The 12,930-nt window shown below is 40.4% G+C and overlaps 1 protein-coding gene across 7 annotated transcripts in view; it reads left to right on the forward strand.

Annotated features, from left to right (window-relative positions):
- NAA16 (N-alpha-acetyltransferase 16, NatA auxiliary subunit) overlaps positions 1 to 12,930 on the forward strand; it is a 71,916-nt gene that overhangs the window by 38,321 nt on the left and 20,665 nt on the right. For 3 of the 7 annotated variants that reach the window (XR_014794393.1, XR_014794395.1, XM_084876542.1), the window contains 3 exons: positions 572 to 741; positions 1,086 to 1,238; positions 9,901 to 10,029. Coding sequence is in view for 1 of the 7 variants with exons in the window: in XM_084876542.1 (XP_084732668.1) it covers positions 572 to 741; positions 1,086 to 1,238; positions 9,901 to 10,029 (452 nt within the window). In the remaining 6 variants the exon portion in view is untranslated. Of the gene's footprint in view, positions 1 to 571; positions 742 to 1,085; positions 1,239 to 9,900; positions 10,030 to 10,593; positions 10,735 to 12,930 lie in introns of those variants that run through there. The other 4 variants (XR_014794394.1, XR_014794398.1, XR_014794396.1 and 1 more) reach the window with 3 other exon arrangements.

Here is a 12,930-nt window from a genome sequence, read left to right on the forward strand (position 1 = left end):
AATGAAGGAAGACCCTGGCCAGCAGCTAGAAGGCCCTGATTGGCACTGATTGCCTGCCAGGCCAAGGGACCCTACTGTTGCACGAATTTCATGCACTGGGCTTCTAGTCTTCTTCATACCCTTCAACTTTGGGTTTCCCTGACTTAGTGTTGAAGCCTTGACAGTGTTAAGTCCTAGCAGTTCTTGCCTATGTGAAAATCTTGCAGTGGGAGTTAGGGACATTTTTCTCCAATCTATTTTTCTTGATCTGCTGTCTTACACTCCCAGCCTTGAGAATTCAAAGTTAAATTGATTTACCTTCTTTCTTTAGGACTTTCTTTGGAGTGAGGGTGGCGTTAGAAGCCTATGAAACTAGTATCTTATTTCTTTGCTTGGCTGCTACTTTTTGAACTTGATGACAGGAAGTCATAACCTCTTTCTGTTGAAATTGGTTATCTTGCTGGGTTTTTACTGTTTATTATTATTATAATTATTAATTTCATTATGCTTTGGGGGAGAGAAAGTATCTGATATCCTTTATTCTTTACTTTGCCTTCTTCCCTATAATAATTTTATGTTTGTTTGATTGCAGAGAATGGGGAGAAGGAACCCCCAACAACACTACTCTGGGTTCAGTATTTCCTGGCACAGCACTTTGATAAACTTGGGCAATATTCTTTGGCTCTGGATTATATTAATGCTGCAATTGCTAGTACTCCAACTCTAATAGAATTATTCTATATGAAAGCAAAAATTTACAAGGTAAAATCCTAGACGTGCTTTATGAATAATTGAAGAATTTAGCCACATAAGAACTCTTGGAATTATTTTTGTGTAGAAATAACTTTTATGGAACCATAATAATCTATTTCTAATACTCTAATAATCCTAAAGAGTTTTAGGTTGCATATTTTTAGACTCAGTGTTAATCATTTGATTCAGCTCTTAGTAAGTGTGAATTTTAATTTATCTAAAGATTTCTAGATAAATTTTACAAAAATGGCACCAAATTTCTAATTTGTCTTTCTAAACCATTGTTATTTGTATTGTATCCATATTCTCTTAATCATAAACTATAATTTCTGTAATATCTTAATATCTTAAAGCATATAGGTAATCTCAAAGAAGCTGCAAAGTGGATGGATGAAGCACAGTCTTTAGACACGGCTGATAGATTCATAAATTCCAAATGCGCAAAGTATATGCTTCGAGCAAATATGATAAGAGAAGCAGAGGAAATGTGCTCCAAGTTCACAAGGGTAGGAAATAGTATGTAATTATGAGTTAGTAAAATTAAACCAGTTCTGTGGTGATTTTTGAAGTTTGCCACTAAATTTCTTGAGAATTCAATTTTTGTTATTTTTTCAAATCCCATTTAGCTCGTACCCTAAGTATGGTTTCTTACAGAGAAGGTTGAGTGTATATGTGTATACATGTGCTTCTGGTGGGGAATGGTTAAAAAACAATAGTAGGAGCAGCCCTGTCTGGGTGGCTCAGTTGGTTTAGAGCATCCTTCCATACACCAAAGGTTGAGGGTTCGATTCCCAGTCAGGGAACGTGGGAACATACTTAGGTTTTGAGTTTGATCCCTAGTCAGGGTGTGTATGGGAGGTAACAGATATGTGTTTCTCTCATGTAGATTTTTTTGTTTGTTGTCTCCTTTTTCCTCTCTCTTCTCTCTCTCTAAAATCAGTAGAAACATATCCTTGGGTGAGGATTAAAATTTAAAAAGCATTAGCGGAAGCAACATAACTTTATACAAAAATAAGCAATATGCCATACTTAAGTGATATTATATGTGTGTGATATTATATTTACAGTTCTTTGTCTCACTATAAATTTGTTACTGCTGTTTAATTTTTACAGTGTTTTACTTGAGAATTGCTCATAGAATTCTGTGTAGAACTAAGATAAGTAGAGCTGTGGCCAGTTTGGCTCAGTGGATAGAGCGTCAGTCTGCGTACTAAAGAGTCCCAGGTTCGATTCCAGTCAAGGGCATATACCTCAGTTGCAGGCTCCTTCCTGGCCCGGGCCCTGTTTGGGTTCGAGCAGGAGGCAACCAATAGATGTGTCACTTTCACATTGATGTTTCTCTATGTCTTTTCCTCTCTCTTTCACTCTTCCTAAAAATATCCTTGGGTGGGGATTAACAATAAGATAAAAAAGAATACACGCACACACACACTGAGTGGCCACATTATTATGATCTCCAAACGCATAATAATCTGGCCACTCGTTGTGTGTGTGTGTGTGTGTGTGTGTGTGTGTGTGTGTTAGAGGCCCGGTGTATGAATTTGTGCATGGATGGGGTCTGGCCAGCCTGGCCAGGGGGAGGGAACAAGGGTGGTTGGCCGGCTTGCCTGCTGGATGAGCTCCGAGTTGAGGGGAAAATTTGCATATCAGTCTTTTATTATATAGAATATACAATGAGTGGCCAGATTATTATGCTTTCAGAGTTCATAATAATCTGGCCACTTAGTGTATATGATGTTATTTAATCTTAATCCTATGCTATCATTACCATCATAGTATATAATAAATAATTTAGAGAGGTCAGGTACTGTGCCATCTGGAGACCACCCAGTTTGTCATTTATTTGGAGCCAGGATTCTAGCTTAGGTGTCTCTGACTCTAAAATCTAGATTTTAGGATTGTGTTGTATAGGAGCAGAAACTTTAGTGACTAATGTTTCTAAAAGTCAGGAGCCATGGGATCAACAGCAGATGTAAAGTGGCAGATGAAATGTTGGGGAAAGGTATTAGCAAGAAAGATGAGTATTAAGAGGAAAAAATAGGAAAATAGTAATACTGTTTATGTTCATGTAGCACTTAATGTGTTTGTCTCACATTTTATAGCACTGTGATTGGGCCTCTGAAGAGGTTACTTCAATCATCTTTAGTCGCATAATAAATATTGCTTAGAGCTCAAGCTTTTCTTTTTTTTCACTTTAAATCTAAGGTATTGATTTATTTATTATTATTTTTAAATAAATCTTTATTCAGATTATTACAAATGTTCCTCTTCCACCTCCCCCCCCCCAATTGCTCCCCTCCACCAGGTTCCCAACCCACCCTCTGCCCTTTCCCCACCCCCCATTGTCCTCATCCATAGGTGCACAGTTTTTGTTCAGTCTCTTCCCACATCTCCCTCTCCCCTTTTCCCCGAGAATCCACTCCCCTTCCATACCTCTGATTCTGTTATATTCAACAGTTAATATTGTTCATCAGGTTTTTTTAATTCCCTTGGCTTTTAGTTTCACTTGTTGATAGTTATGTATTTGTTGTTCATAATTTTTATTTTTATCTTCTTCTTCTTCTTCCTAAAGAACCCCCTTCAGCAATTCATATAATTCTGGTTTGGTGGTGATGAACTCCTTTAGCTTTTTTTTTTATTTGTGAAGCTTTTTATCTGGCCTTCGATTCTGAGTGATAGCTTTGCTGGTTAGAGTGCTATTCATCACCTTGAATATTTCTTGCCATTCCCTTCTGGCCTGTATGGTTTCTATTGAGAAATAAGCTGACAGTCGTATGGGTGCTCCTTTATAGGTAACTACCTGCTTTTCTCTTGCTGCTTTTAATATTGTCTCTTTGTCTTTTGCTCGTGGCATTTTAATTATGTCTTGGTGTAGTCCTCTTTGGATTCCTTTTGTTTGGGGTTCTGTGTGCTTCCTGGACTTGTAAGTCTAATTCTTTCACCAGGTGGGGGAAGTTTTCTGTCACTATTTCTTCCAGTATTCTTTCGGTATCTTGCTCTCTCTCTTCTTCTGGGATCCCCATAATTCTGATGGTTTGCTTGAAATTGTCCCAGAGGTTTCTTACATTATCTTCAACTTTCTGGATTCTCTTATCTTCTTGCTTCTGTGGAGGAGTGTCCTCTTTGTGTTCCAAATCTTTGTCTTGATTCCTGCGATCTTCCAGACTGTTTTTAGGACTCTGTGTAATATTTTTTATTTCAGACAATGTTTTCTTTATTTCTAGTTGATCCCTTTTTATTTCTAGTTGATCCCTTTTCATACCCTATAGGTCTCGTTTATTTTATCAGCCTTTTTTAGGAAATTCTTGAAAAACCTTATAACTGTAGTTTTGAACTCAATATCCATTCTTTTACTATCCTCCATCTCCTTCCTTTGTTTCCTGCCTCTTCTCTGATTTGATGGAATATTTTTGTGTGCTAGGTGTTCTGGTAGAGTCCAGTAGCTCAGCCTTCCCAGTTACCTGATATGGACAGTCTTGGTGTAGGCCTTTGTGGACTGTGTGTACAGTTTTGTTGTTAAGCCTTGCTTGTTGTTGGTATCACTGGGAAGCGTTGATCTCCAAGTCAATTGGCTGTGAGGATCAGCAGTGTCTCAGCTAGGAGGGCTTCTGTGCTCAGCTTGGAGGGGGCAGAGTCTTGGGGTGGCGCAGACAAGCTTTGGTTCCCTGTCAGTCTCGCCTTAAGAAAGTCCTATTCGCGGTGAGTCCTTTTGGTATAGGTGCAGACAAGTTTTGGATTCCCGCCAGTCTCTCCTTAGAAAAGTCCTATTCTCAGTGAATGAACGAGAAAGCCAGCCTCTAAGAGGGCTTCCATGCTCCGCTTGGATGGGGCAGAGTCTCGGGATGGTGCAGACAAGCTTTTGTTTCCCCGTCAGCCCTCCCCTGAGTCCTGCAGTAATGGCCGCTGGCTTCACACATCTCTGAGAGATCTCTGCCCACTGCCTGACAGTCTGGCCTCTCCCTGACTGAGGCTGTCTATCAGAGCAATAGGGTGGTTCTCTTTTCTTCCTGAACAAGAAAGCGAGCCGCGCATTAGCTGTCCGCTCTCTCTGAGTGCCTGGAGTAAGCCAGCAGTGAACTCAGCCCCCCTCTCTGCGCGCCAGGAGTAAGCCAGCAGGGAAATCCGGCGGCCGCCTTTTCGCGCACACAGTTCTCCGCACCTTCACAGTTTTTGAAGCTCAGCGTACCTTCTCTCCTTCCTGGATAGTAGCCAGCCGTCTGGCGCTTCAGGGCGATGTTTCCCCTGTTTTCCAGTTCTAAATTCAAAATTGTTGTGGTAGGCTGCATTCAGGTGTCTGCCCTATGCCACCATCTTGGTTTCTCCCGAGCTCAACCTTTTGGTGCCCCTTTCCACTGTATCACAATTTTGAAAGCTAGGAAAGGATGTGTCTGAAAAAGTCAGGGCAATGAGAAGAAGGGAAAAGTTTGGCTGTTTGAGAGTAATCACTAAAATCTAGCTTGCTCATCATAATTGCTTTCAATCATCCACTCTTGGCAGCTGCCATGCTGTATGGAGAGCTTGTTCAGTTCATCCATACTGGTCATAGGCTAGACATATCTGTCACCTGTGGTAGATAACATGGTAAGCTACAGGAGGAGAACTGCTAACAATCTTGAATAATCAGTTTGCATCTGCTTGCTAATGAGTGAGTGAAATACTCTTATTTCCTTCTTGCAGATATTTTACAGTTTTAGAATTTTTATAGAGTTGTTGATGCAAAGTTGTATAGTTCTAGTTGGTAAAGTTTTTGAAATGAAATTTAATTAAATTTCTTATAAACAGTTGTCATTAAGGAATGGAAAATATATGTAATTATAAAGAAGAAATAAAATGCACTCATACTTTCATTCACCTAAAGTTAAACAGTTTTTATACTTTTTAGTATTGTGGATATTATTTTTTTATTATCTTAAGTTTTACATGTCTCTTTTTCCTCCAACTGACCCCCCCACTCCCCAACCATTCCCTCCCCAGGCAAACCCCCACTGCCCCCGTGTCCGTGTCCATTGGTTATGCTAATATGCATGCATACAAGTCCTTGGGTTGCTCTCTAACCCACCCCCCCTCACCTCCCTTGCCATTTGTCTCTGGATCTATTTTTGTTCATCAAATTATGTTGATCATTATATCCCAAATATGAGTAAGATCATGTGATATTTATCTTTCTCTGACTAGTTTTTATACTTTTAATAAGAATTCTGAAAATTGAACTGATAACAAAAAATGGGTATGCTAAAGAACTGAAGATTGGAATTATTTATGTAAATGTACCTTTGCCATCTTTCTGGGTTCACATAAAATATTTTTTAAATAATTTAAAAAATGTGACAATACTCTAGTACCCCTGCACTGAAACTAGGTGCTTTATGTCTTACGTTGTTCTCAGAATTCACGTTGTGCCTGAATTACCAAATATTTTAACAGATTCCATTATTTGGTTTAGTCAGCTCATAGGAGAAAAGTTGGCATAGGGCAGTAGATGCTGTTAGAAGTAGATACATGGGTACCAAAAAAGTGACAACTGATTTCCTAAGCCTAACATGGAGAGAGGAGACTGGGAAACTGAAAAGCAGGCTTGGACCTATTACTGACAGATTTGACAGTAATCCTATATAATAAAAGGGTAATAGGTGAATTAACCCTAATGGCAGAATGACCAGAACAACTGCTCCAGTCACTATGAGGCACAATGGTCACCTTTTGGTCTCTTTCACTGGCTGGCAGGCTCTGATTGCCCAGTGGTGAATGGGAACCAGTGGTGGGTGGCGGGAGACACAGATGGCACCCCACCACTTGCCCTACACACAGGGTGCGGGGCTATCGAGCGGGCAGAGTGACTGACTTTTTGGTTCCTCTCCCCAGCTGGCAGGCTCCAATCACACGATGGCGAATAGAGAGCTGGGGGTGGGGGATGGGGGGCAGATCCGGCTGGGGACAGCTGGGGAAGATGGCCCTGATCGCAGGCCAGGCCTAGGGACAGTACCCGTGCACAAATTCCATGCGCTGTGCCTCTAGTGGATGTACATAATAGTGATCCTCAGTAAGCAAAGAAAAGTTAAATACCTTTTGCTTAATAGGCAGAAGATAAGCAATTCTTCATAGGATTGCTATCTGAAATAGTTGAAATAAAGTTTTGGCAATTAAAAACTCAGTTTTAGAAATCTGGAATCCTCTTTTAATTATTTGTATTTAATTTTTAAGTATATTTTTATTGATTTCAGAGAGGAAGGGAGAGGGAGAAAGGATAGAAACATCAGTGATGAGATAGAATCATTGATCAGCTGCCTCCTGCATGCCCTTATTGGGGATCAAGCCTGCAACCTGGTTATGTATGGAGAACTTGTTCTGACCAGGAATCAAACTGTGACCGTTCATAGATCGATCCTCAACCACTGAGCAACACCAGCTGGGCTATACTATATTGATTGATTTTTAGAGAAGAAAATATAGAGAGAAACACTGATGTGTTGTTCCACTTATTTATACATTGGTTGATTTTTAAAAAATATATTTTATTGATTTTTTACAGAGAGGAAGGGAGAGGGATAGAGAGCTAGAAACATCGATGAGAGAGAAACATCGCCAGCTGCCTCCTGCACAGCCCCCACTGGGGATGTGCCTGCAACCAAGGTACATGCCCTTGACCGGAATCAAACCTGGGACCTTCCAATCCACAGGCCGACACTCTATCCACTGAGCCAAACCGGTTTCAGCACTGGTTGATTAATTTTGTTTTTTGTTTTTTTACTAAAGAATATTTGTTTTTCACTAAAACTTATCTTAGGACATAATTAAACTGTGTTACCATCTTCCACCCCAACTTGAAGAAGGTTTAGTACAATATATGTTATAAAGCAGATATATGTTATGGAACAGTTTTTAACTGGAACCAACATTAATTGATAAAGAAAAACTTCATTGTAAATCATCATAACAATGTTTACGTTAAAAAAAAGTGGCGAGTGTGATGGGACTTTAAGATTGAACAAGAGCCTAAACCGGTTTGGCTCAGTGGATAGAGCATTAGCCTGAGGACTGAAAGGTCCCAAGTTCGATTCTGGTCAGGGGCATGTACTTTGGTTGCAGGCACAGGCACATCCCCAGTAAGGGGTGTGCAGAAGGCAGCTGATCGGTATTTCTCTCTCATCGATGTTTCTAACTCTCTATCCCTCTCTCTTCCTCTTTGTAAAAAATCAATAAAATATATTTATTTAAAAAAATATTGAACAAGATCCTCACATTTCATCTAACATATTCCAACTGTCTAGAGCACGTGTCAAACACAAGGCCCGCGGGCCAAATCCAGCCCGTCAGGCCTTGCAATGTGGCCCGTACCGCGCTGTCATCACTGCACTCCGCTGTCAGTTTATGACATTGTCAGTTTATGACTGTTCAGTAAACCATTCGGCCCGCGATTTAGGCTGGATTTTAGATTTTGGCCCCTTCTCTGATTGAGTTCGACACCCCTAGTCTAGAGTGTACCAAAATGGAAACAGGATTACTATAATACAAAACTCCCACTACAGATAGCTGTATACATCTGTGTTCCTAGCTCACCTCCAATCCCCAGTGCTTCCAGCACAACTATTTCCTGGTATTTTGGACCTGCCAAGGAAGAGCACGTAGATCTTCTCTTTAATTCAGTCTTTGTTATGAGGCTGGTATGTCTGGGTATCAGCTCAGTGAACAAGACAGCAGAGGTCTTCCAGATCATAAATCTATACTAATAAAAGGGTAATATGCTAATTAGACCAGATGTCTTCTGGATGTCATTCTGGACGTTCTTCCTGACAAAGCAGGGGCCCAGGCAGCACTGCCCAGAGTCCCAGGTGCCTGTGGCCAGCCAGAAGAGGGAAGCCTGGGTCCTGGTGCAGGGGCTGAGGCAGAGGTGGTTAGGGGTGATCAGGCAAGCAGTTAGGAGCAATCAGGCAGGCAGGCAAGCAGTTACTGGCGATCTGGCAGGCAGGTGAGTAGTTAGGGACAATCAGGCATGTAGGCAGAGGCGGTTAGGGGCTATCAGGCAAGCAAGCAAACTTAGGAGCCAGCAGTATTGGATTGCAAGAGGGTGCAGGTCGGGTTGAAAGACAAACACCCCACCACCACCACCACCACCATGCATGAATCTTGTGCACAGGGCCTCTAGTAAAATCAAATAACTGGCTGATATCACGTGATAAGGGGCTGTTGGGATGCATTTTCTTTAGATGTTCTCATACATTTTACAAACACCTCCCATGCATTCACTCACTGATTCATAGTCAGCATAAGTTCTGCCTCTGGCCTCTTGGTGGGCTGTACCAGTAAAATTATTTGAGACATTGCAACAGCCACTACCATGCACAAGATTAGCCTCAAGGCCTCAATAGCACCAACAATCAACCTCCCCTTCCCCTGAGGGAGGATTCTTGTGTGTGCCCTGACTGGGGAACACACCCGTAACCCTGGTGTGTTGGGAGGACGCCCTAACTAACTAAGCCACCCAGCTAGGGCCAGTAAACTGGAGTCTTAGGTAGAGTGTTGAATACCTCAACAGAGATGGATAAATAAGACATATAATTTTAGATTGATAGGAGCTTTTTGGTAGCCCATCAATATATTTTTTAACTGGAAATCTGGTGCATGAAAATCATGTACTGGGGGTGGGTGGGGGAGGTGGGGCCTCAGCCCAGCCTGTGCCCTCTTGCAGTCCAGGACCTCTCGGGGGATGTCTCCCTGCTGACATAGGGATCGGGTCTAAACCAGCAGACAGACATCCCTGTTGCAATCTGCTCCTTACTGCTCGGCTCACTGCTCCTTAGTGGCAGGCTCCTTATTGCTCAGCTCACTGCTCCTTATTGCTACCGTGGAGGTGGGAGAGGCTCCCGCCACCACCACTGCGCTTGCCAGCTGTGAGCCCGGCTTCTGGCTGAGTGAGCAGAGCTCCCCCTATGGGAGCGCACTGACCACCAGGGGGCAGCTCCTGTTTGAGCGTCTGCCTCCTGGTGGTCAGTGCTCATCATAGCAACTGGTCATTCTGGTCCTTACACTGTAACAGTCTCTTAGACTTTTATTATATAGATAGATTGCTATTATCATAATGTTTGTAGCTATAGTTGTAAAAGAGAAAATGAGATATTTTGAATCTCCTTTGTTATTTGCTTCTTATATTAATGAATGCTTCTATTTCAGGAAGGAACATCTGCCATGGAAAATCTAAATGAAATGCAGTGTATGTGGTTTCAAACAGAGTGCATTTTAGCTTATCAGCGGTTGGGGAGATATGGGGATGCCTTGAAAAAATGCCATGAAGTAGAAAGGGTAAGTTGATAGAATTTTGACTTTATTTTTTTCCTGTAAAGTGACGAAAAAAAGCAGGTATTTTTCAACATGGGATCATCTACCTCTTTTATCCTCTGGAAATTTCTTGACCTTTAGCCTTTCAAACATTCAGAGGTTGTGAATAAATGATTGCTTTTGTTTATCCTCAAATAGTTATGATTTCAACATCTCCATATTTTTGTCTAAAGGAAGAAGTAAAAGATTAATTTAGTAACTTATTGCTATTAATAACATATATTCAAAATCTCTATTCCCTAATCGGGCCATTATTTGATTTTCATTACTAGCCTAGAAGGACACACAAGCTGATGGCAACCTCTTTCCCCTTTATGTCAGGATCTGCTCAGTAGTCAGCCTCTCTCCAGTTTGTCTTCCCAGGATATTTGTTCTCACATTCAGTATTTTGTACAGCAGTCTGTGACTGATTTGCAGGCTTATTTTTATTACTTGCTGTTAGGATGATGTGTGTGATGTGCCTTAGTGAGGGGCCTTTTCTTTTCCTTTGTGTGAATTTTGTTTTCCTGTTCTTTGTCATCTCTGAAGCACTCTCCTTCCAAATGGACAACAGGAGGAAAAGAGCCACAAATGCACCCCTGAGGCAGTCCTCAGCAGTCCTCAGTTGGGCTCAATCGGCACCACTGTTCCCATGCTGACGCAGTATTAAACCGCAGGCATCATAGTCAGGTGAGCCTGAAGTCTGCACTCTGGCAGTCACTTTGGCCTTTTTCCCGTATGAAATTTCTGAGGTTACCCAAAGAAAAGGCTAAATCTTAGGGGGTGGCTTTTGATGGGAACTGGAGCTAGGATTATACCTGAGCCCTTTCACAAATAACCTAGTTTTTGCTTTGTTTTCTTTTTAAGTCTGGGCTTGATGGTTATATCTCTGGGAACTATTTTCAGCTTCTTGAAAATATAAAGTCCTTGGATGATAAGGGAACTATCCAGAAAATAACCAAGCATTGTGTAAATTAGACTCTTCTGTGATACAAACGTAGATCAGTAGCTTGATGACTGTTTGTAATTAGAAAAGATCCATTTTTCATTAACCAAGACATTCTTGGTGAGAGACAGATTGTTTACTTATGGATCAGTAATTCCAGCAGGACCATAACTGGAAATTATTAGATTTTCTGTGAAAATGAAATTTGAGTATCCTTAGGATCATCATAATTGTGAACCTTCCAGCTTCACTTCCATTTTCCCTAGCATTAATAGCTATACTACTAATTGCTTTTTAATATTTTTGAAGGTTGTTAGACTATGATTTCATTACTGAGTTTTATTTAGATATTTTGCCTGGAATTTTTAGTGATTTTGGCTGAATAACATGAAGTAAAATTCTGTAAGGTCAGAGATTAAGTACAGTTGACCTTTGAACATTGAAGGCCCTTAGGGCATTAACTCCTTTGTAGTTGAAAATTATCCTATAACTATTGTCTGTCCTTTGCATATGTGGATTTCAAACCATGGATCAAAAATAGAGTTGACCTTTGAACAACATGGGTTTGAACTGCCTAGGTATTCTTTATACACAGATTTTTAAAAACTATAAAAAGCCTATGTTCAAGAATCAGCTGTACTTCTAGTTCAAAAAGCATGATTTGACAAAGCATTTTTTTAAAAAAATATATTTTTATTGATTTTGTACAGAGAGGAAGGGAGAGAGATAGAGAGTTAGAAACATTGATGAGAGTCATCGATCAGCTGCCTCTTGCACACCCCCTACTGGGGATATGCCCGCAGCCAAGGTACATGCCCTTGACCGGAATCGAACCTGGGACCCTACAGTCCCCAAGCCGACGCTCTATCCATTGAGCCAAACCGGTCTCGGCGACAAAGCATTTTTGAAGGAAAAAAGTATAGGAAATCATTGGTCGAGATTAAAATGGAGCAAAAATCATCCTCTGGAACATCATCTTCTGGAACATCATCATAACAATCCAATTCCTGAATTTCCTGGTGAATTTCTTGTGACTCCATTTCTTTCAGAATCAGTGGACCAAATCTCTCATGTTTAGCCTAGGGGGGCCTTATTTTCGGGGGATGCCTTATATTTCAGAAGGAAACCTGTAAGTAGGTTTTATTTTCGGAGGATGTCTTATTTTCGGGGAAACACGGTAGAAGCAGATAAACAAGAGCCTGTTCTTATGTTACTTGTAAGTTAGTCTTTTCATAGTGAATTCATACTAAAAGTAAGACGTAACTCATCTAGTGGGTATATATGAATGCCTAGTACAAATAGGGAGATTAAAATTTGTCGAGTGACTCAAATTAATTTCTAATATAATTAAGTAATCTAGAAAATTCTTAATGATATAATTGATTTAGGAGTAATTACTGAATTAAAATATTTATTATAATAGGTATCTGCATGAGTTACTTTTGTTCCTGAGTTTAAAATATTTTAGTAAAGAAATGAGCACCTTTCAAAAATAAAACTATAGTTTACTTCTAAGTAAAATGTCAGTGAATAGAAAGATAAGTTCAAATAAGGGCTAAGTCTTGTGCCTTTTAGAACTCCTCCTAGCATTCTTCCATTGAGGCAGTTTCAGTTGGGACCCATATTACTTATTATGTACTCTGAGCTCTTACTAACTGGATTTGAAATGTTAGAATACTAGAATGGCCCAGTATAGTACTTTTTCTGTCTTTATCTTGCCCCCCTTATAGGATTTTAGGATTTTATATATACAGGTTAGAGAGAGTCTAACTTAATATGATGTTTAGAACTTGAGTTTTATTCAAAGCAAAGCAAAACAACTGTCTTTAAGATATTGAGTATAAACTTGTGCTCAGAATAAAATTTTAAACTATTTTATCTTTCAAGAATTGAATTTTCGCTTGGCCGGCGTGGCTCAGTGGTTGAGTGTCAACCTATGA

Source organism: Pipistrellus hanaki (assembly GCF_964339955.1).
Source record: "Pipistrellus hanaki genome assembly, chromosome: 3".
NCBI classification, from domain to species: Eukaryota; Metazoa; Chordata; class Mammalia; order Chiroptera; family Vespertilionidae; genus Pipistrellus; species Pipistrellus hanaki.